This window comes from Crassostrea angulata, chromosome 2 (assembly GCF_025612915.1).
Source record: "Crassostrea angulata isolate pt1a10 chromosome 2, ASM2561291v2, whole genome shotgun sequence".
NCBI classification, from domain to species: Eukaryota; Metazoa; Mollusca; class Bivalvia; order Ostreida; family Ostreidae; genus Magallana; species Magallana angulata.
In genome coordinates this window covers 21,265,317-21,289,325 of record NC_069112.1, presented here as the reverse complement: position 1 = coordinate 21,289,325, position 24,009 = coordinate 21,265,317, and the positions used below count along the sequence as shown (strand labels likewise).

Here is a 24,009-nt window from a genome sequence, read left to right as displayed (position 1 = left end):
AAAACTCAAGATTCCATGTACAGATTAATCTGACGTCGCAAACGTCAAACTATGACGTCATTGATGATGCACGATATAAGCATGAATACACAGTATAAAATTACTAGATAAAACATGTTAAAGTTCAGTTTATATGCATTTCTTCCTTAAACATTTAATGAAATGATGATTTTGTAAATAATCACAAATAATTCTTTATCATCATTAATTAAATTCTGCTAGTTCAATAAAAAGGAAGCAAATAATTACCCTAAAATAGAGTGGTCTGTTTTATTTTCTGTTACTAAAATTTTCAAAATTTGTAAAATACATATTGGCCACACTTGAGTACCTCTACAAAATTTTGCAGACAGAAGCATTTATGCAAAATCTCTCAGTTTTAAAAGTTTCAAAGAGGTACTCAAGTGTGGCCACAATCAAATTTAGGAAATACTGCAGTAAAATCTACAATTTTCAGCTATTTTTAACGATCATAGTATGTTTGATGCGCATGTGCTAAACGGTGGGGCTGAAGTGGAAAAATTTCATATGCATAGAAGCAAAATATTGTGCCCTACATTATAAGTAATTACAATTTGTATTGTTTCAAACTTGAGTTTTGTGAAAATTTTAAGGCACATTTTGACGTTTCGTGGCTCTAGCTTTTTGTAATGACGACCACCTCACTGGCAGAAATCTTTCAAAAAGAACTATAAAACCTATAATTTTAGCAAAAGCTAAAAGATCTGGTCTACAAAAACATGAATTCAGTTTTCCCGTTAGGTGCATGGGAGTAAAGAAGATGATTTTTAAACAGAATATGTATTAACACTTATACATCCATTTTAGCCCTGCCCTAGAGTCAAAACTCATACTCCATGGAACATGAAATATAGCATTTTAGAAAAGGACTTCCTGGTAAACAAAATTACGAAGTCAGTTATTCATTAAAGCTATACACGCTATAATTTGCGTCAATTTTGAATAAAGGGGAAAATGTATGTGTTTGATTACTAATAAAAGTGACCTTTATTCTGTTAATTATAATGCTCAATTCGATCACGTAACAAATATATCAAATATTAAACAATAAAAAATATTTATTTTCTTGCCAGGAAAGTAATGCCTCCTCGTGAATATCAATCTATCACGTGATATCGACAGTTAAATTTAGCCTATCATACCAAAACTGGTGAAGGGTCAACATCTTCATAATTGTGATAGTTTCACAAAGGAAAGGATATTTTCAGTAAAGCATAAATTTGTCCGATATACGAGTACAAACGAAAGAAAAAAAATACAAGCCTGTGAGTACTTTAAAAAAATGACGTAGACCTGTGTTTTTCCCCAATGTGCTATTTATAGATCCTATAAGTGTTAATGCAGAAGTAAGGGTATCGTGAATGGCAAGCGTATTTTACTCATTATACATGTATGTATTTCAAATTAACAACTGTTAAGCATATTAAAAATCAAGTTGGATATTTAATTAGGCAAACAATAACGACCACCTAGTTCTCCGCGGACATGCGCAATGAGGTCGGTTAGCTCTTCCTTCATCAATATTCATGAAAAGGTATATTTTCCTGGCAGGAAAATAAACAATTAAAAATCTATATCTTTGTAACGAGATGGAATTCACCCTTGTAATTTACAGATTAAGGATAACTTATATAAGTAGACAAACACATGCGTTTTCACTGTCATTCAAAATTGACGCAAATTATAGCGTGTATAGCTTTAAGATGTGCGGGAATAAAGAAGAACACTTTAAAACATTATGCATTAACGAAATATTGCCATATTGCCCCTTTCCCAATGTCATGAACATCTGACCCACGGGCCATAATTTTTAGTTTTGGTTGAGGAGTTAGTGGATATCATAACCACGTATTCATTTTTTTGCCCACATGTTTGGGAGTAAAGAAGAATATTTTTTTAAAGATTTAATACATTTTTACTATATGGCCATATTGGCCCCACCCTAGAGCCAGAACCCCTGACACAGGGGTCAAAATTTCACAATTTTAGTAGAGGGCTAAATGGACATCATAACCATGCGTTTAGTTTTTAACAAATATATATGAGAGTAGAAAAGAAGATTTTCTAAGATTTAATACATTTTTTTTTCTATATAGCCATATTGGCCCCAATCCAAAGCCAGAGTCTCTGACCCAGGGGCCATGATTTTCACAATTTTGCTAGAGGGCATTATGGACATCATAATCATGCGTTTAGTTTTTAAATACATATATGGGAGTAGAGAAGAAGATTTTCTAAGATTTAATACATTTTTTCTATATGGCCATATTGGCCCCATTTCAAAGCCAGAACCCCTGACCCAGGGGCCACAACTTTCACAACTTTGGTATAGAACCTCATGGATAGCATAACCATGCAACCAGTTTTTTTGTTAAAATGTGTGGGAGTATACAAGAAGATTTTGAAATTTCAGCTGTTCTGCATATTTGGTCCCACCTGTTTACTCAGGTGACCTAGTAAAAGTAAAAGTTTAACCTTCAGAAATAAACAAAACTCATTACTCCATTCACGAAATAGAAAAATCTGGCGTCTTCTCACGACTTCGTCTGCTTGAGATCAACGATCAACATTTACGGCGAGACTGGCTGTTCCAATTCCAGGAATAATTATACCAAATATAACAGCCTGTAGACTTTCACAGTAACACTGCTGTTCAAAATTGTTAACGATGAGTTTTAAATTAACACACATACATGATCGGTCATCAGAAAAAGCAACGTTAAGCAAAGCTATGGTAGTGCATCAACTGAACTCCTTCGGCGTATTCTAAGCTGCAGATGTATCATTTAAGTACATCACTGTGAGGCTAACGAGTTACAACAACATTTACAAATGCCGCACATACATACATTTGTCGACATACCACTTATTTCCGTCCACGATCGCGTCTCTTTGTATAGTTATGCCCAGTTACACATTCCAGCGATTTAATTCAAATCAAAACCGTTTTTAACGAATCCTGCTGCACAGTGAATAACATCACAATCCATCACATTTATTTCCCTTTCGTTTTCAATTCAGCCGGTTCAGATTTTAACTCTCTAACTCTGTTTAATTCATTAAACTCAGCTTTGCTCAGCTGAAGGTGCATTCATTTTGAATATTGTTGCTGTTGTTGTTTTGTATTCATACGCGCCGCTTCATTTACATTATTAATATTTTTCATTAATGACACTTCACATTTTATGATTCAAAAATGTTTTATTAAATGATAAGTAATGAGTTAAATATTTTTTTTATTGATCGACGTATCAAAGAAAACATTGACGGGAAATTTTGTTTCTTCAGTACGCTACGCGCATTGATAAACGATTACTATAACAATTATTAAATTCATTTCCTAAATCAATGGGACAGTAAGACAAATCAAAATGTTTATACACCAAATATACACCAACGGGAATGCATGCGCAAATAGTAAAATTTGCCGAATAGTTCATATGAACCCAACTGTGATCAGCCAAAGTCAATCATAATTAAAGACATGTACTAATGGTGTCCAAGCAATTAATGACGTTATTGTAATTTTTGTCACGATGGATTGAGATCAAATAAGATAAAAGGTTATACCTGTGCATCAGGTCTCGAACCCGTTTACCTCAGGGTAGGAAATCTCCTTGCAACCAATAAGCCAACCAGTTTGTTAAGAAACTCACTGTAATATTAACACTTAAAACTAATAAATGTTGTCTATATAAAAGGTAAACTTATGGTTAGAAAAAAAATCCAGATAATTTAGAGTTATCGAACATTGCTTGGAATTGGAGATTGTTGAACAATTCAATAGAAGTTACTTTTTTCTCCATGAATAATTTCAACAACAGAAGGAATGATCATACGACAAGAAAATCGATAGGTTTGTTAAAAAATGCATATATTGTTTTGAAATGATTAATAAGTTATAAAACGCACTTAGATTAAAGTAAAACATTTCTCCTAGTAAGAATATAGTTCATGCTCTAAAAGCAAAAATAGATTGGGGAAATTCGTAAGCACTTGTAAGCCTTTTAAAACCAGCGAGAGACTGAAATCATGATCGAAGAAGCTTTATTATCAAAACTCTATACTGAACCATTAACCCGGTGATCTGTTTTATTTAAACTCAATGTACACTATACGTAAAGCGTCTTTTTAAACCTTTAAAAGAAGTGTATTTTGTGTCGGTCATGGTGACAAAAAAAAACGATAGTGTATTTCCTTTGTAAGCGACAACTTTCGGGGCATCTTTTAAGGAAGGAGGGCACAGTCTTTTAAAACCCTCGAATAAAATTTAAATCGCGATCGGGATAGCTTTATGATCAAAAATATGTACTAAACCATTGAGCATGTGATCTGGGTTTCTTTTTAACTCAATGCACGTGAGGTGACTGTTTTAACCTTTAAAGGCAATTCTACACTGTATTTGAATTCGGTCATACGTACAATAAACGGGATCTTTATTCGTTTTTCAGCGGTTCAAGTAGGATATATTGATATTCATTTTCACATCTTGTTGAAGTTTTACGGAATCATTTAACTATACATTCATTATTACATGCTTTTGTATGTTTCCGAACATTTATTTTTTAAATTACTTTATAAAATTACTTTATAAATCAATGTAACAACAAGACAAATCAAAAATGTTTATAACCAAAATATGTACCCATGGGAAAAAAAACATAACTGTTCTTTTTGGCCAATCTGAAAAAATCAAGATTCTGTTACTGTTCTGGGGTTTATTCTCTATCTTTTTCTTCCTCTGTACATTTTATAAGTTTTATATATAATTTATATGATATTCTAGACGAAATGTACCTGGGACCTTAAGACTACAGATTTGAAAAACGGAAATGTCAAGCTCTCAGTGTAGAGTACGTGAATGCATTTTATGTGGCTCTAACACGGCGTACTTTTGTCCAACTTGTAAGCACGATCTGTGTCTCCCTTGTAAAGAAAAACATGAACAAGATATCAAGACAATAGACCACAAAATTGTATTATACAATTTTCCCAAGCTAGAGAAATGCGCAAAACATCCAAACAGTAAATATAAACTAGAGCAAAGCTCGTGGCAAAGCCACGAGTAGGTCTTCCGTTGTTGCTGCGGGTTAAAAATATATGTAATATGGTGTCAAACGATTATATGACTAAACTTTCAGTTCTGCTTTTGTTGTAAAAACGTGTTGTGATTGAAAGCCTGTATATAAAATGTGTTTTGAACAAGACAGGAAAAAAATGTTTTAGGAAAACTATTTGTCGAACACAGTCTGTGTAATCGTTTCAAACATTCTATAAAATGTGAGATTTTTAATGGCGAGTTAAATTTTAAAAGGGTAGCAAGCATTGTTATAAACAGTATGTACTCATGATTCATGTCAGGAATTGCAGTTTTTTTTAAAAAACCTAACCCGCCTACAAAACACGTAACCTTTTCTCTAAGATAACTTGTTTATTTAAATCTTTCTAAATTTTTGAAGACTATTTGCAAGTTTAAAATTGTTACGGGCTGACAAAATTTAGTAATTAGTCAAAATTGATGGCATCTTTGAGATTTTCTTAAGGGAAATGTGTGTCGTCTGATATTATTTAATGATACGAGCAGATTTGAACATTCAAAATAATATATAATCAGCTAATAAAAAAGATGAGCGGGAGAATTTATGCAAAGGCGAGCATCTAACTTTTACACCAGACGGTGCTGTTTCATAGAGACACCGCTATGTAATGTGAATTAAATAACCTTATTTACAGAAATGAATATTACTTCTCTCGACGATGTAATAATATGCAAAATCCTTATTTTTATGTCAGTGGGATGACTAATTAAATTTAAAAAAAAAACAACTTCAATTGCGCTTGCGTAAATTGGAATTCTGGGAAGGAATTAGACAGTCCGTGTTAGAGAAATTCGAAGAAGTTATGAAATTGGTCAGTTTCAAGATCAAACTGTGCATTGATGTATTAAAAGACTATCATTGGTATCGTCTGTAGCCATGGTCCGGAATCCGTATGTGCAGTCATACATTGTATGTACATCGATACACCTATACCTCCTCACCTACAGCCATACAAATGAGGGTGCAACCTTCATATACACAAGCATATTAGTATTATAATTCTGGAAACTATTTATCTTGTTTTTAATATATTGGGTATTCATTGTTCACATAAAATCCACCTATATTCCACTGGCTGTAGCTTACCTTGTAAGTAAATTAAGTTGCATTACAACCTCATAATACACAACTTCAATTAAAAGTTGTTTTTTTTAATCAATTTCCATACAATTAGCAATAAATAAAATTCCCAATAACGCACATCTATCTCACTTAAGTGTAACTTTGAGAAGCGCATATATTTTTGGGAGGCAGATATATCGCTATATTATAGCCTGCAAGTCAAGTGAATTATCATGGTCTTTCAAAGAAATAAGATATCCGTCGACAGTTGCAGTACTTTGATGATTTCTATGGCGGTCGACTGCATTGCATAATGTAGTCGTATTTCCCAAGAAAAAAATTGTCTTTGTCTTCAAACTTTTAATTATAATATATCATGAATTATTATGTTCATAACTATAAAAGTTTAGCGTGATCAACAGGTTAATTTATTAGCCACATTCTTAGGTTACGATTTCACATCTTTAATGTGAAGATGATTGACTTAGAATAATAGTCTTATTGTTTATAAAAGCACCCTTCCAGTTGTTACTCAATTACATATGTTCTGAGTTGTGTGCGCTGAAGCGACACAAGATCTTCGGTCGCACGTGGCGATTGAATTAACACAGACTGACCGAATAAACACACGGGTGGGAAAATTAAACACGTTGAGGAGAAAAAAAGTCACCAAAAATGATTTTCGACAGATCTGGATATCTTTTCGCCAATTTAAAAAAATCCAGCGCGAGCACTTGTCAGAGGGGCGGGAGGAGGGGGGACACAGCACTGAGTTCGCTTCCACACTGAAACGAACAACCATGTAGAAAAACTACAGAGTGATTAATATGTGACTGATAGAATCTATTAATCTTAAGTTGTTTAAAACTCATGTGAATATTCTTTTAAATAATCATCAAATGCCTCAATTCAGGACAATTCAGGACATTCTTTTATCGTGCTAGCACCTACCGTAAACATGTACATGTAACATGGAACTTTGATTATAATTTGATTTAATTTTTAAACTACCTTGTACGCTATCGTATAATAAAATCAATGCTTAATCAACTGTACAAGTAAAATAAATTTATTTATTTTCGTCTTAAATCTATATAATAGTTGAAAACATAATAAAATATAGTTCTGTCCGTGCAAAATATGAAACATGAACGCGTGATAAGGTACATATAGAAGAACACGAGCCGACCGCAGATCACTTGTCCACTCGCGCTGGACCTCCTCGGCCATGTGCGAGGGATGATCATCATTTGATATTGGGGTGGGGGGGGGGTTAAAATTTTTTAGATATACAAACCAACCATTAATTTATGTCTGACTATGTTTCCGATTTGGAGTAATATCTTTCATTAATATTCAGTTACACTCAAATGTTTAATTAAATAAATACAAGATGGACAAACTTTTATAATATAAAATTAAAACAGTTCTTGTATTTACGGCTATATAAACTCAAACACGTTCATCTTCATCTAAGTGTGCGAATCCTGTGTATTAGATAACCGCTTACCGCTAGTAGTGCAGCCTTTGCTGATCGGCCGTGGACGAAGGATAGATTACGTAAAGGTACAACGCACAGACACGCACATCTCAGAACCCAGGAAGATTTGAAAAGTTTGACGTATAATGACCATGTTCTATCAAATAGACGTTCTTTATTTTAAACCTAAAACCCACAATTGCTTTAGATTGAGAATGACATTACTTTTATTAATTAACTGAACGATTTCTTAATTGACACCCAATCGTTTAGTCCATAAAACTTTTATGTGTAATCAAAACTACAACAATTTTTAAGTTCGCGACTAAATAAACTCATTTGTGAGAGACGCAACTCTCGTGTATTAGATAACCGCTGACCGCTAGGTAGCCCAGCCGCGACCATGGTGACCGATTTTCTCGGCCGCGGGCGAGGAAGCTTGGCCAAATGCCGCGAGTACTTGTCAACACGTATTACTTTTTACCCGAATATTATGCACTACCCGAACACAAAAACAGTCTTATGAGATCAATAAAGTCACAAACAACATTTTTTGCAGCGACGCCCATATCGAAAAATTTACCGTTTTAGAGTTATGAAGCAAAGACTTTTAAGGAATCTAGACCCCTCATTTTAGGGGCTAGCCCCTTTTGTATGGTATCAAATGAAAGCTCTTGATATTTTGCACAACTTTTATTCTATATGTGTCTAGAAAAAATTTACAACTAAAAAGTTATTGAGCAAAGATATAAGCAAAATTTAACATTTTTTGAAACATAAATTTCGATGTAATTTTTTAAGCAGTATACGTGTGTTAATCAAACATGTAAAACTAGGAGGACAACGTTCAAGATGTTTACATTAAAGATTTGTAAATTAAAACTACTTGCTACGGATCTACTCGGAGCCTTTGCAGGTACACGAGACCCACTAAAAAAATATTCAAAGGGGAATAACTCAAAACCGGAAGTAGACATTTCACCATATTTTTTGCTATAGTAAGCTATTGTCATTTACAATAAACCCTGAAAATTTGAATAAAATCTAATGACAAACAAGCGAGATATTACAGTTTAAAGAAACGTCTAGTAGAAAAGGAAGAAGAAAAGTAATAATGAAGAATTTCCAACAGAATCAGTACAAGGTCTTCCGTTGGAAACGGAAGACCTTAAAAATACTGTACGTATTGTGAACTACCTATTTGTTCTAAATGCACGGGGCATGAAGGGCACACAGAGGTGTTAGATATCTATAGAGTTTGTCAATTATTACGAGATCAACACAAAGAGAAAATCGATATTATAAGCAGTGAGACTCTCCTTAGCAGAACTATTCTCTTGGAAAGGACAAAAGCTGACGTCAAAATTGCGCGTGAAAAATGTTTACTTCTCAAAAATGAAATGTTTACAAAAGCCCAGTCACTCATGGATCTCATTAACAAGACGGAAAAGGATTTCATGAACAATTTGTTTTCTGACTTTTTTAAACATAGCTGTTTAAAACAGCAAAAAGAGCTGGGCAAATGTATTGTCAACCAACAAAAATATGTACACAGATATGAACATTCATCAAGCAATCGACTAAAATTCATCTCATTTATAAAGACAATCGATCTTACCGAGAATCATCTTAAACTCCACACCAGTCAGTTCTCGATGACTGAGTCAGACTAAAAATGTGATGTTTTGGAGTCACTGAGTGAAAAAATTAAAGAGAGAGGATATCGACACATAGGTACTGAATTTCTGCTTAAATGTTTGCCGAAAGTTGAGATCCATCATACTTTTACAATGAATGATGTTGTTAATTGTAATCATATTTCGTGTATAAATTTGGACAGCATCTGGGTCAGTTGCATGATTCGAGGTCTAATTCTATTAAATAGATCAGGTGAAAAAATATTTAGTCTAAATGAAAATTTTTTGTTTTTCTCAAGTGGATACCATACAGTGGACAAGGAAGGGGAGTTGATTTACATTGGAAATGATTTCAAATTATCAAAATTTTCAAAAGAAAACAAAACGATACCCATCTGTAGAATTAATGAATTATCCAAAGAGTGGGCACCTGAATGTGTTTACTCATCGCCAATCACTGAGGATATACTTGTCGGAATGTCTAGATCTACCGTATCTCCCCCACCCAAAATGACTGACTTATACAGATTTGAGAAAGAAGAAGGCAAAATATTTCGATTTAACAAAAGCGGATTGTTGACACAAACAACATACGCTAATGAAAAAGAACTATATTTTTCAAGCATCCCTAAATTCATTACAGAAAACAACAATGGTGATGTCGTAATATCTGCTCTAAACATGACATGAAGATAAATCTGGAGTTGTAGTTGTGATCAATCAACATGGAACAAGAAGATTTATATATAAAGGATATCCACAAGCATCAGAACTACGACCACGTGGTATCTGCACCGATGCACTATCACACATCCTGGTCTGTGATTTGAAAACGCACTCAGTACAAATGCTAGATAAGGATGCCAAGTTTTTGTCATATCTATTAATAAGACCCCCCGGAATTTTCACTCCATCAAGCCTGTTTAATGATTTAAAAACGCATCATCTCTGGGTTGGATCAATTGCCAGAAACACTGTTTGTGTCTACAGATATCTAAGCCGACCTGGTTATCTTGCAGGTACGGTTTAATTTAATTTCGCTAAACAGACTTTATGAGGATAGCTTTCTTTTGTTTGATATAATTGTTTTGTTCTATTTGTAAAATGTGGATCAGTTTTAGTAGAATTTTTTTTTCTTATTTCTTCTACAATAGAGTGTTAACGTTTCTCGCTTTTCCATTTAAAGTGGGGTAACAGTTTTATGTTTATGAAATTGAAATTCAAAAATGTTCATGTGACGTTCTTAGAAGCAATTACTCTTTGTCTAACATATAGCATATTTGAAACAAATGCAATGTCGCAGTTTGCATACAACTCGTTTACCTTTTAAATATTTATCTTTTGTATTTTCTTTTAGATAAAAAACCAGCTACTGCTGAAAAGGTGCGGCTATTGAAAGAAACCAACAAACCAGTGGATTTAAATGAGTTTCTACAACATTTGATGTCATCCCCGGTGCTATCTGAAAATCCAGTAGACAACTGGCTTTCTTTTAGAATGACAATGGAACGTCATCATGGAAGAAATAAAGGTCGGTTTTATACAAAAAAAAATCTATATTAAATAGTTGGCCTTCAAAAAGGACACGGTGTATTAAATATAACACTGTTATGTTAAGGTCAAACTTAGGTTTTAGCCCGTGAATATTTCATCACTTTTATATGTTATCTCCCTCTTTTATCATGATTTAACCTAAAGTCACATTTTATGATATGTCAAAGAATGAACAATTCACTTAATAATATATTAATGTCTGATTTCAAATATAATCAGACATTTTACATGGTTTGAAAATTAAGATCTGAATTAATTTTTTTTCTCGAAACAATCATGTTTTGCTTGAATAATGCATACACTATATAACTGCATGAATATATTAATATTTGGGATTCAATATGACATTCTTTTAGCTTTATGTGTACTTGCAAATATTTTGTTTTATTTTGTATCAAATACCATATCTCATTAAAAACTGAATTTGAAAGTATGTTAAACATTTTTTATTACATATATATTTTCATATATAGATTTCGATAATCAAATAAAAAACTTGCATTAAATTTGATAATGTTTTTGCTATGTTAAATATTGCACAGTTAGCGCTAATGTTAATCTTTGACAAGTAAAATGTTTCATCTTACAAACCACTAGTAATACATGTTAGTCCTTAGCCTACCTGCAAAAAATAAAATAAATAAAACTAAAGCAATATTGCAATCAGCGAAATCTAATTAAAGTTTTTTTCATAATTTTGTTTACCTCTTTATAAACGTAATGTGTTTGAAATTATTCCAGATACTCCTAGTAGTTTGAAATCACTGCGTGAATCTGAAACTGATGAAACTGAAAACTTACTAGAAGGTAAGTAGTGCATTACAGCTAATTGCATTCCCTGAATTACTTTAAAATCTAACAAACAGTTACAAGTTTGCTGTACAATAATTTTTAAATATACTAGACTTTGACCCATGCGTGCACGGGTTGAAATTGCATATGATTTCAAACATTCACGAAATAGATACATCAACACACCGTATAGTTGACATTTACATAACCAAGCTTTAGGCGTACAATAATGCTATTAATTTTATTACACTGCATTGAAAAAATTTAGTTTAATTATTCATTAGAAACCATTTTGGGTATGTTAATATCTTTCTTCTAAAAGTTTTAATCATATTAATGAAGAATGCAACACTTTTTCACCAACGTTTTTTACTCGCTTCGAATCTACACACCCTGTTGACATTAGAAACTCTTGGGAGTTTTCATATCAAATCCACTGAGGTAGAGTAATCTCCCGTATTTCCTTTAATGAACAGAATATAAAATTTGCATGTATTTAAGTTTATCCATGCAAATGTGATATTGTGAAAACATAAATTAAAGAGTCTCTTGTGATTTATCCTTAATGTAATGCGTATACGTAAGATTGTAAACCCCAATAAATCGAGATAAATTTCTGATGTTTTAAAGGAATTTTCGTTAAATCTTAATTAGCGAAGCTTAATTGAGAAGACATCAAAACAAATTGGTAATTTTCAGGTACCAAATATGTTTAAAAAAAAATAAAACCTCTAATTTCTCGGTATGAAAGCCCAAAAATTCGAGTGTATTATTTTATTATAGTGGTGTAGATACGTTGCTATAATTACATGTACAAACAACGTGTTTGATATAGAATGTCTGAATTATTGATAATCAAAGCCATGTATAATAAATATTGAAATAAGTTCAAAAGGAATACTGCACTGAACTTGTTTAAAAAAACGGCTTTTAAAAGGATAAATCCTTATTATTTATAGAATGGAATCAATCTTCTGCAAAAGTAATGAAGCCATCGAGTAATTCCAAACTATCACCAGAAGCAGTTGAGTGTCCACAGCAGCTTATACTATCCATCAAACTATCTAAATATCTCACAGTGACAGGAGTTAATCAAATTCGTCATATCTGCTGTATGAAGTCGGGCCTTTTCTGGATTAACGATGATTATAAAGACATTATGTTGAAAAATGTACATGATGACACTCTACATAAAATAAGTGACAGACCAAAAAAAGAAGAAAGTAGTGGATCTTTCACAATAAATAACGAACATGAACTAATTTACATCAGTAAAAATTTAAGCGTAGAAAAATTGTCAACTGATTTGACAAAAACCACAGTAATTATTCAGAAATGGATTCATGAATGGAAACCACGTTGTGTGTACTGGTCCCCGACATCTGATAGTCTACTGGTCGGAATGCGTAGTATACGTTTAAATTGCGGTATGGTAACGCGGTACAAACCGACTGGAGAACTGAAACAAGTCATACGCTACGACAATAACAGACTGGACCTCTATAGAAATCCTTGTTTTATAATAGAAAACAACAATGGAGATATCGTGGTGTCTGACTCTGGGACTGCCGTAGTTGTGACAGACCATAAAGGTAAAGATCGTTTCTCCTATACAGGACCTTCATCAAGGCGCCGACTGGAGCCTAGAGGAATCTGTACTGACCCGCTATCAAATATCCTTGTTTGTGATAACGTCTCTGAATCAGTCCACGTTATAGATAAGGATGGTCAGTTTCAATTTTTACTACGTTTAAAGAAAGACAAATGGCACATATTTGGTCTTAGTTATAACGTCCATTCTCAGCAACTCTGGATCGGATCACAAGATAGCAAGATTTGTGTTCTAAGATATTTAAAAAAAAAGTGAGTGAAACGACAGATATATCTTGTTTTTTCCTCTTTACATATGGTAATCGTAAACGTCATTTGTAAATGAGCATTATGATTAACGCAATAAAGATTTCATTTATTCACTTGCATAAATAGAGGAAATATTTATTTTGTCAATCACATCAGAAATAGAATTATAGATAACAAAATGTAAATGTAAAAGGTGTATAACGTCACTGACAATTTGCAGCTAAATACCAACTCAAGGACAACCTTACTAAAGGGTATATTTTAGAAGTGTTTCTAAAAAGATGTTATAAGTATTGAAAAGAGGGTGTTGCGTAAAATGTATTCTAATATCCATTGATGATGGTTCCATATCATATCTGGTGTCAAACGTGAGACTTTGCTGCTAAATTGTATTCACTATAATTTAATGGCAGAAAAGTTAGACGTTAAATCAAAGATTATTCATAGAAACATTTGATGTAACTACTCCATGATTGACTTGGTTATTATTATACATAAAATGATAACGATTGAGGAAGTTGGCACCTAAAATGATAGTAAGGTCTATCATCTCAAAACCACTTGGATATAAAGATGGGGACCTATAATGTTCATTTTTTTATTTGTGACCCACAAACACCATTGTTTTGAAGGCTGCTTCATTGAGGTTCACATGTCATTTTCATCAAAATTAGGTTAAAAGCTTGAAGAAAAATATTTTTAACTAAACATGCACATAGATCACAATCAATTAAATATGTGGAATGCAATATTTAGTTAAAATCATGTTTAACGTATCATTTGTCCTTTAATGCCTAAACACTTCACAATCAGGAATAATGTTCAGCTTTTTCACATGCATAGCATGTGTGACCGGTAAAGAAAAAAAATCATTAAGAGATGATTTTTAAAGTGAAAATAATAATACAATTTCAATACAATTGAAAAAGTTACTACTAGTGGTTTTAGATACTAGTAATATTACAACATGAAACTTTGCTATTCAGTCAACTGAACGGTAATTGAATGGTCTGGAAATGCTACTGAATTGCATTGCTATGTCATTCAGTCACATTTCAGATACCTTTCAGTCATATTTCAGTTGACTGATTGGCAAAGTTTCATCCAGTGTGCATGGCAAAATCAAGCATACAAAAACGATAATGTTAGTTCTGAACAGACAGCCAGGCGAATAGTATAACCTGCAATGCCCTCACTTTTTGGCTTGTTGCAAAATCACATTCAATATCCAGGATACAATGAACCTAAAATGATCAATAAAAACAACAAAAGTTAAAAAGCAAACACCAGAGGAAATCAAATCAATTTAGTTAAGACTCTTTAAGATTCAATTTTATTTCTTTTTTTAACTAAATATGCCTGTAAACTGATAGATAGATAGATAGATAGATAGATAGATAGATAGATAGATAGATAGATAGATAGATAGATAGACACAAAAGGCTTTTGTATTCAGTATATCCTCACGTGGCTTTTGTTATAGTTTTTTCTTGCAAATATCTTGTCAAAAGTAAAACAGACGTCGATTTAAATATTTTTTCCAAAGATAAATTTACATTTGTTAATTAAATGTATTACATTTGAACAATACTGCCCCCTCCAAAAAAAATTCCACACACATTAAATAAAAAAAATAAATACAAAACCACCAGCATTGGTTTTGATGATCAAAGATTATCTTTCTTTTCATATGTTTTTTATGAGACACCTATGTATGAAAAATGTTGATTCGTTTTAATTTTTTATATATTGATATGATCTTAAAATCTAAAAATGATCTACAGATTGAAAGTAAATGCCGGTATTATCTTAGTTAGTACTTCTACCTCAAGATTGATGATGCTAAGACAATTCACAATTAATGAGGATATAAAAGTCATTAAGACTGTACATGAAATCCACTCTATATGATTGTGGTCAATACCTACTTTTATCACAAAACTCTCCGTACCAACCAGAGTCACAATTACAACGCGTTTTCGTTTCTGACAGAGCCTCACAGCTTCCTTGGTTACAGTTAACATTTGCACACGTATCTAAAAATAATCAAAGTGGGCTTTTATAATTTCAATAGTTTTGGGTTTATTTTATCCCAACACTACAGCTTGGTTTGATTGTATAAATGTAAACCAATTAACCAAAGAAACCTTGTTCAATTTTCAAATATAACAGTGTAGAAATCCCCGACCTAAAACTGCATTGTGACGTCATCTATTTATTCGTTTAGGTAATGGTTTCAAATGCAGATATGCAACAGAAATTGAAATAAGTAGATAATTGTAGCGTAAATTGTGTTTATGTTCTATGATAAACAATCTACATAATGCCTTAAAACAAAAACACTATTTTGGCAAGTGTAAGAATTTTTAAACGTTTAATATAAATAAAACATTAGTTAACTGTACATCAGAAGAAAATAATGGTGATTGAAGTAACTCCTGAAATAGCTGAGTCAGGAATGCCAACCACTCTCACATAATCATTAATTTTCCTTAAATGAAAAACTACGAGAGACTGAAGCTGCATTGTCAAACAATATATATGGTATGCCTACTTACATATGTCACATGTATCGCCGCTCCAGCCTGCTTCGCATTTACATTTGAATGCCGAGGAGGACAACGGAAAACATATTCCATTTAGGCAGCTTTTCTCGGTACAAACGTCTAAAACCGAAACGACAAAACAAATACATTTTCAATTGCACATGCATTGGAAACGGAAGGGGGGGGGGGGGTTAGGAGGGGTTAGCCCCTCCCGCCTTTTTTTTGCAAATTTAGACCAAACCATTATAATTAGGCACATAGCATCAAGAGTGTTCAGCCCCCCGTCCACTTTTTCTCACAGCAAACATCATAATTCATCGTTAATATACGATCAAAAAAGATTGAAATATTAAGAACTTGGAGTCATAGGTATACGCCTCCCCCCCCACCCCTACCCCCTCCCCACCTCGGTAACGGTTAAGAATTTCATGATTTGGGGGAAATCATTTTTTGCAAATATAGGGACCCCCCCCCCCATGATTTCAGGGAATTAGTTTTGTTTTGTTTGTTTTTTGCTTGTCAAGATTTCTGAGGATTAGTCTAGCCCCCCAACTTTCAATTTGCTTTCGACGCCACTACTTAACGATAATACCTATAAGAATAACGTGTATATTATTGGTGAATAAAATAGTTTTATTAGGTTTCGAAATTATTAATTTATCTTACAGCAACACAAACCCGTACTTTGAAAGTGCCTATTGTGTGTTTGTGCATTCGATAGAATGTGATTTCATTAATGAAAAAAAAATATGTGCATTAACATTTTTCACAAAATTCTCCTGAGAATCCGAACCGACAGTTGCACCAGAACTTGGGATTATGGCTTCTGCTCACATTGAGTTCACATTTCCCACCATATTGGCACACAACGTTATCACATGGGTTATCTTCATCTGTTGTAAAAATAATAGAAATTGTTTTAATTTTTGATAAGTGGCATCATATTCTATCCCGCCAAAAAATGAAGTATGATATGAAAAACGTGGAATAAGTAAATCTTTTTAATAAGTATAAAAAGAATTATTAATTTTTTTCTTATATGTCTTTTACAGCAAAACGCTTTATACCATGTTCTTAGTGTTTGAAATTTAGTTGGTTTGTTTGTTGTTGTTATTATTTATGTTATTATCAGTATCGTAATTTTTAATAATTAATCAAAAAGTGTTGTTCAACGAATTACAATTCCATGTATTATAATTTAAAATGGTTGCTAATGAAGTAGCACTGCAATTTTAACATGCGTTAATCGTAAGAGTATGATTACATTTACGCTTGAATATTCAAGGAACTTACAGCATAGAAGTGGCGATATGCGGATGTTATCAAGAACAAGTTTTGGGACTCCAAATCTACCCTCAAACTCAATCTGTGATTAAATAAAAAACATAATTATTCCTTTCTATCTGTATCTTCTAATTCTCTCCATTTTTTTCATCTATTTTATGGTCTCTAGCTCCCTTGTTTTGGGGGGTTCTTTTTATCATTAAAATATTGCAATACAATGTTTATTTATCCCATAATGAAGGACAACTATCTTATACCCCTTAATGTAAGTCATTTCAGGCTATAAGTTTCAGCAAAATCAAATATTCAAATATCTAATAACACAATAGGCCATCATATATGATAGGCCATTTAATTTTCTTCTTGCATTTTAAATTAGACAAGGGTTTCTAGGAAATCTTGAGAAATTACACACCCTACAAATTCTTCAATTTTGAATTTTGGTGAAAACTAATAAAATAATTGAAAAGAAAACACAGCTGTATGTAAACAAATCATAATTTTGCTTATAACGCTATAAAAACAAATCGGTGGGTCTGCTGTGCATGTTTACCTTCATGTCATTGACTGCAGGTAGGTTAATTTCCACACTCGTCCAGCTGGTATTACTATCTTGAGAAAATTCATGTACATCACTCAATGTCCCAGAGTTACTGAATATTCTGACCGTCAACGTGGTTTTGAATTTACTTCCATAATAGTTGAATTCTAATCCATAGTTAAATCGCAGGCATCGGTTGGCTTCTAGATTCAACAGTAGTAATTAGTCAGAAAAAAGGCAGCGAACACTGTTGTGACAGTCATTCAACTATAGATTGGCAAAATGATTAATGAAAGTTGACTGAATTGAAAAGCTATGTCATAACTGAAAAATGACTAAATACAATAGCTATGCCATTACTAAATAGTGTATAATTGGCATGATCACGCCTTGATTGAAAAGTGAATGAATTATCTAGCTATGTCAGTACCGAAGGACTGAATACCACAGGTATACCATTATTGAAAAGTGACTTAATGGTCTAGCTTTGCAACTTCTAAACGGCTAATTAATGGCGTAGTTATGTAATTACTTAATTATTTGACATGCCTCTTAGTAAACATTCCTTCGACTGAATAGCAAGGTTTCATCCTGTCGAAACCCTGCACCTTGAAAATAGACACTTTTTTCGGAATTTATTTTTAACTTAGCAATATCAATAACATAGAAAGTATAAAAAAAACAACGTTCGAATAATGGCTACATGCCATTCTGAAAACAAAATGAGAAACTGAGTTTATAGCATAGCAGAAAAGGTGTTGCCTGCGGATAAACAATACATACTTGTAAATACGACAGATGTTTCTAGTTTTGCAACTCCCGTGTAGGTAAAATCAGCGCCAAAGTTGTATTTACGGAGTGAAGCCATAAGGTTACCATCAAATGCCGCTAAATCAAAGTTATGAAGGTCCCAATACTGCAACGCGTATAAAGTAAAATTTATATCAAATATATATATATATATATATATATATATATATATATATATATATATATATATATATATATATATATATATATATATATAAATTTATTTCTAAATATTTATTACTGACAGCAAAATTCATTTCTTTAACAAATCTCACGAATATACCTTATGCTTAAATTAAATAGTAACAGTAAAGATCTAAAAACATATGTAGTATACTGTCTGGGTAAAAAAGACATATCAAATAATTAAAAATTTAGATATATATATAAGCCTTTAAAGTGATAAATATAATCAAATTCAATTATATTATCCAAATCATTTTACTTGAAAACCAAGTTGTGTTAATGATATCGATTGCACGACCAAAACAAATAATTGGCTCGCATTTGAATTCGGCTTTTAACTGATCTTTCAATATTTACTGAAAAGTGTCACACTGCATGTAGAAATATTGATAAAATTAGAAACGATCTCGTTACGAGTAACGAGTAGGCCAATTGCTGTTTTAAATGATACCATGAATATTCGATACAATTTCAGAATTAATCTCCCCTTCCTTTCTGATAATGTATAAAATTTCTTTATTACGTAGTAAATGGGTGTGTCAATGAGTGTTCCAGGTAGTTATTTCTACGAGCAATAACTTTGCTTCTATAATGAATTATGAAATCTTAATCGTTTTAAGTCATTTGTAATATACTTTACGAGTTTCTTGGTCCCAAAAATGAAGAGGTCAGCCCCTTTCTCTGTATTTTGGTGGAAAGACCTCTTGCTACTCTCTCATTTTTGTTATTTATGTCTTTACAAAATATCAACTGATTAAAAAAGATGCAAATCAAAACGTATGAAAATTTTTATACAAAATTTGTACCAAATTGTTGTGCCTAAACGAGCTCCAAGAAATGGCACCACTGGTGCAAAACAACTAAATGGTGTACAATTTTAAGCTATATACTACCTAAAAAATTCAAATTCATATCTCTGATAGTTTCTGAGATCCGCTGGAAACAAAAGACCTTAATTATCAATGGTCAATGCATGTTATGCACATCATGCACAGGCATTACATGAAACATACCTTGTTCGTCGTCCATTTAAAATCAACTCCTGATGTGCCATGTCTCATTAATGTTGTAAAGTCGCGCTCAAAACTGTCTGTCACTGTTGCATTAGCTGGACAGATATATGTAGCCAAGTAACATCATTTGCATTCATGTTTGGATTTAAATTAAAAAAACCCACCTGACTGACATATAATGTGATTTCATCAAATTACAATATTTACATATAATATAGCAACATTTGGGGGAAATGAGATATATGTTTAGATATATATATATAATATATAATGTTAAGGCGAGAAAAAAAAGTCCGACATACAAGCAACAGTATTGCAATTGGTTCCCGAATATCCCTCAGTACATGAACATGTATATTCGTTTGAGTGCAATCCATCTTTACAGGTTGCAGGGTATTTACATGGCGAACTTATGCAAGCTTTATGCAAAGAAAAAGAAAAAAACTTAAGATTGTTAAAATTCTTGCTACGTGTCTAAAAAGACTATGGATACTTTGAAATAGCCTGTTAACAATTTCTTAATCAGACATAGATCAGTAACAGATATAAGGAAAGATAGTTATAAGTCAAGAAATGAATCAGATGACGTCCTTTTATCTCTCATTAAAAGGAATTCCACTAGTAAATATCAATTTAAAAATGCCAATTATCTGTTTGCATGCTTTTTATTAAATAAAAATAGTAATCTTAAAGTTTTTTCTAAAGCAATCAATTTTTCTAAAAAACATTTTCAAGCTATTCATATATATATTTTATTGCGTTTAGAAGAGTTTTACCAGATGGGGCTGCAGTCACTGTCAATAAAAAGCCTCTTCCGGGTTTGATAACGCTGTATTGGCTATCAAAACGGACAATCATCATATTGGTGGGTCCTAGGTTCTTCTTGATAAATGTTGCACCTCCTGAGTTTCCACAGATACTGTGAAAAATATATTTTTGTTTATTTTTTTCGCGTTAATCATGACGAAAGCAATCTATGTTTAAGGGTGCCATTGTATTTTGAAAGTAGTAAATCTTAAAGTTAAACAAAATAAACGATATGTACCTTAAATGTTCAGTTTAATCTTGGCACATTTGCATACATTTCCAATAACAATAAAAATTGTCTTCCCATACCTTGCTTTTATTAGTTTGGATGATTATAGTGGCAAATTGTTTGATAGTTGTGTTTAGATTGAGGTATTATTGTAATAACAATGATATCAACATATTAAATTTTAACTTTTATTTCTTTTTGTTCAATTAAAAAAGTCATAAAAATTTCCTTACGAGATACAGGTAAAGACTATACTCCGGTAGTTATGATATCTGTTATAAACGATACTAAAACTAAAAATGTTGTATTTGTATTGAGGATATTACAGTTTTCCCTTGGTTCCAGAGAGATAATCTCTAATCTCGATGTAGTGTAAACAGTTGTCCAGGATACTGCTTGGAAGTCCTATACTATTGATATAGACCTGTATCGTTGTTTTTTCTGGCCCCTTAAAAATGAATAGGAATTAAAATAAAACCTTAATTCAATCTAACATCAACACGTATTAACACGACCCTACAATACCATCTATTATTGTTCTCTCAGGTTCATGTAGTATTTTGACGCCTTAATTTTGAATCCTACTAATAAGTTTTATCTTGCTCTATTATAATACGGTATGTAATTTCATCTTTAATTAAAATTCATTATTCAATGATAAATAATTATTAAAGAGAACAATAAACTGAAAATAATGAACTGCGAGTTTAAAATAAAGTTTTTATACAAAGGGAGGTTATTTATTTCTGTACGACCTTTAACCACTGTTTCATTATCAATAGAGTTTTGTTTTCAATAAACCTGTACAGTAATGTAAATAACGCTTAATGCAAACTATATCAAAGGTAAATAATGCAATATATTATAATACGGGCAAAGTTATGAATACAATTATAATACAAAAAATGTCAACATAAGTATTTCTCTTACCTTGATCAACCACGTACACGTTAGACCATTGATATATCCAATCATGTCAATCCAGTCTGAGTGTCCGGCTCTCAAATTGATAGTCCCCCCGCATCCTACAAAATAAACAAAACAACAAAAACAAACAAACAAACAAAAGCAAGGAAAACATTCGAACTTAATAAACTTCATAAATGCCATCAATCCTGCAATCTTTTCGTTTTTCTTACATGGTTTGATCTAAAATTAGCACTAACATTACATTAACCCCCGTTTGCATCGTCATGCATATATGTTCGGTATCAAGAGAATCTTGTTATTATAAATATTTTGCAAGCTTCATTAACTAATATGCGGGAAAAGGAACAAAGTGAAGCTATTCAATCGTCATGGAAGTAATAATTGGATCCAAAAATATATAATCTTTAATCTGTCGTAGTAGAATTAAGGTGAATATTTTTTAAGGATATTTAAGTGAACAAAATGCATAATTTGCATACGAAACAACATGCAGAACCACGTATTTACTGCTTTGAGAAAGAATGGCAATGTCGTTCGATTTGTCGTGTTTGTTTGTTTTGTTTTGGTTTTTGGGGTTTTTTTGGTTTTTTTTTTTGGTTTTTTTTTTTTTTTTTGTTTTTGGTTAAATCAGTATAAACAAGTATAGAGTATGCATATATATTTTTACGTAGGCTGAATTAATTTTGCTTACTTTCTTTTGTTGTGTACCTCTTCTTATTGTTTTCAATCAAAATGCTCACATTTGAAACATAACTTTGAGCCACATTTACCAGATAAAACATACACTTATATCGGGATATTTTCTGTTGTTGAATTGATTTTAACTAATGTATAGTACATAACTGGATAAAATACGTCTTACATCATCAAAACGTACCAGCACTAGTGTTCACATGTGTACAGTGTGGCCCCGACAGTCCATCCACACACTCACAGCTACACACACCATCAACCTGCTTCACGAACCCCTCGTTCTGACAAACTGGGGGATTTGTACAGTCATCTGAATAAAACAAAATAAATTGAATTCAACTCTTGTAACAAGATATTGCTCGAGCTAGTAACAAATATCGTTTTTTCAAGATTATCGTTTTTCATTTAAACATATCCAAAACATGAATCAATCGATTGCTAGAGTCATATTTTATTAACACTTGTACAAACGTATTTATATTGTTTGCATGTCTTATTTGGTAACAAAGCCATTAAAATCGCAATCATGTCCAAAGCCCCTTACCATAAAGCTTAAAAAATCAACATAAATAGAAATTTAATACTGATAGGTGTAGTTTGACAATATATATCATTGAAACACATTCAGTAAAAAGAAAATTCTGACTGGTTACCAAAATATTTTTAAAATGTTTAAGATTTATTTCTTTCATTTCATAACTAACGAGCAAACTCGATTCAACAATTGTTAAATGAACTCTCTATTTAGTTCAATTTTACTAGGGTGTAATGCTCCATAGCACACTTATGTCATTTGAGCCAAAAAGCAGTTTGTACCAGCACATTGGTAGAATGCGTTCAACTCCGCCCGATCATAGAATGAGAGATAATCGTTCCGTTCTTCCGTCAAGTATTCCAAATCTGGGTCAATAATGTTCATTCGTATCTGAAAAGCAAAACATTGACTAGCTGATAGATGGCGTTAAAACGATCATTTGAAATGTGTTTGGTTATGTCTTGTAATGTGATTACTCAAAACTCCTAAAGATTACAATGAAACCGGCTGAGTTTTCAGTCTGTTTTCTGCTATTTTTTATAATTCATAACTTGTGTTGATTAACTTTACTCATTTTGGATTATATATGCATGATAAATACATCATACCGTTAACGGGTAATGAAGTACTGAACTCAGGTCGTATTCTCTAGCGTTAGACAGATCATAACCTGCGTAACTAAGTTCGTTGTATTTGGTTATATGATCCCAATTAAAAGATATAACTTCGTTCCGATCTTCCAGTCTAGATTGCACGTGCTGGGCTCCCACAACATGCATCATTTCATGTAAGGCAATATGGACCTAAAAATGTATCTGGTTATTCAGCACAAACGCCAGTCACACTAGCTTGAATTAAAGGGTGAGAGTTAGTAAATGCGTCTTGTTAAACGTCACTTTACTTCTAAACATCATAGTATACTAAGCTTTC

At 32.3% G+C, this 24,009-nt stretch overlaps 2 protein-coding genes across 2 annotated transcripts; one reads left to right on the top strand and one right to left on the bottom strand.

Annotated features, from left to right (window-relative positions):
• The first annotated feature begins 10,045 nt into the window (after nucleotides 1-10,045).
• On the top strand, nucleotides 10,046-14,433 carry LOC128171274 (uncharacterized). Its single transcript, XM_052837042.1, has 4 exons — nucleotides 10,046-10,318; nucleotides 10,657-10,830; nucleotides 11,595-11,660; nucleotides 12,605-14,433. Exons 1-4 carry the CDS (start codon nucleotides 10,147-10,149, stop codon nucleotides 13,510-13,512), a joined length of 1,320 nt encoding a protein of 439 aa, XP_052693002.1. The 5' UTR covers nucleotides 10,046-10,146; the 3' UTR covers nucleotides 13,513-14,433.
• Nucleotides 14,434-14,480: 47 nt separating this feature from the next.
• On the bottom strand, nucleotides 14,481-23,858 carry LOC128174012 (uncharacterized). Its single transcript, XM_052839660.1, has 15 exons — nucleotides 23,709-23,858; nucleotides 23,361-23,469; nucleotides 22,729-22,854; nucleotides 21,852-21,946; nucleotides 21,248-21,369; nucleotides 20,662-20,804; nucleotides 20,188-20,304; nucleotides 19,886-19,980; nucleotides 18,660-18,792; nucleotides 17,889-18,079; nucleotides 17,345-17,417; nucleotides 16,813-16,944; nucleotides 16,064-16,171; nucleotides 15,434-15,541; nucleotides 14,481-14,749 (listed from the first exon to the last, which is right to left on the bottom strand). The coding sequence occupies exons 1-15, from the start codon at nucleotides 23,856-23,858 to the stop codon at nucleotides 14,727-14,729; spliced, it is 1,725 nt and encodes a 574-aa protein (XP_052695620.1). The 3' UTR covers nucleotides 14,481-14,726.
• Between the last annotated feature and the right edge of the window lie 151 nt (nucleotides 23,859-24,009).

Bases quoted from the DNA above. Each gene is read 5' to 3' on its own strand.
- LOC128171274 (XM_052837042.1), top strand. From the start codon at position 10,147: ATGCTAGATAAGGATGCCAAGTTTTTGTCATATCTATTAATAAGACCC. The intron at 10,319-10,656 runs GTACGGTTTAAT...ATTTTCTTTTAG, and splicing joins CCGACCTGGTTATCTTGCAG to ATAAAAAACCAGCTACTGCT. The intron at 11,661-12,604 runs GTAAGTAGTGCA...TATTATTTATAG, and splicing joins AACTGAAAACTTACTAGAAG to AATGGAATCAATCTTCTGCA.
- LOC128174012 (XM_052839660.1), bottom strand. From the start codon at position 23,858: ATGCATGTTGTGGGAGCCCAGCACGTGCAATCTAGACTGGAAGATCGG. The intron at 19,981-20,187 runs GTATGTCGGACT...ATATCTGTCCAG, and splicing joins CAATTGCAATACTGTTGCTT to CTAATGCAACAGTGACAGAC. The intron at 18,793-19,885 runs GTATGTTTCATG...TACGCGTTGCAG, and splicing joins TTAAATGGACGACGAACAAG to TATTGGGACCTTCATAACTT.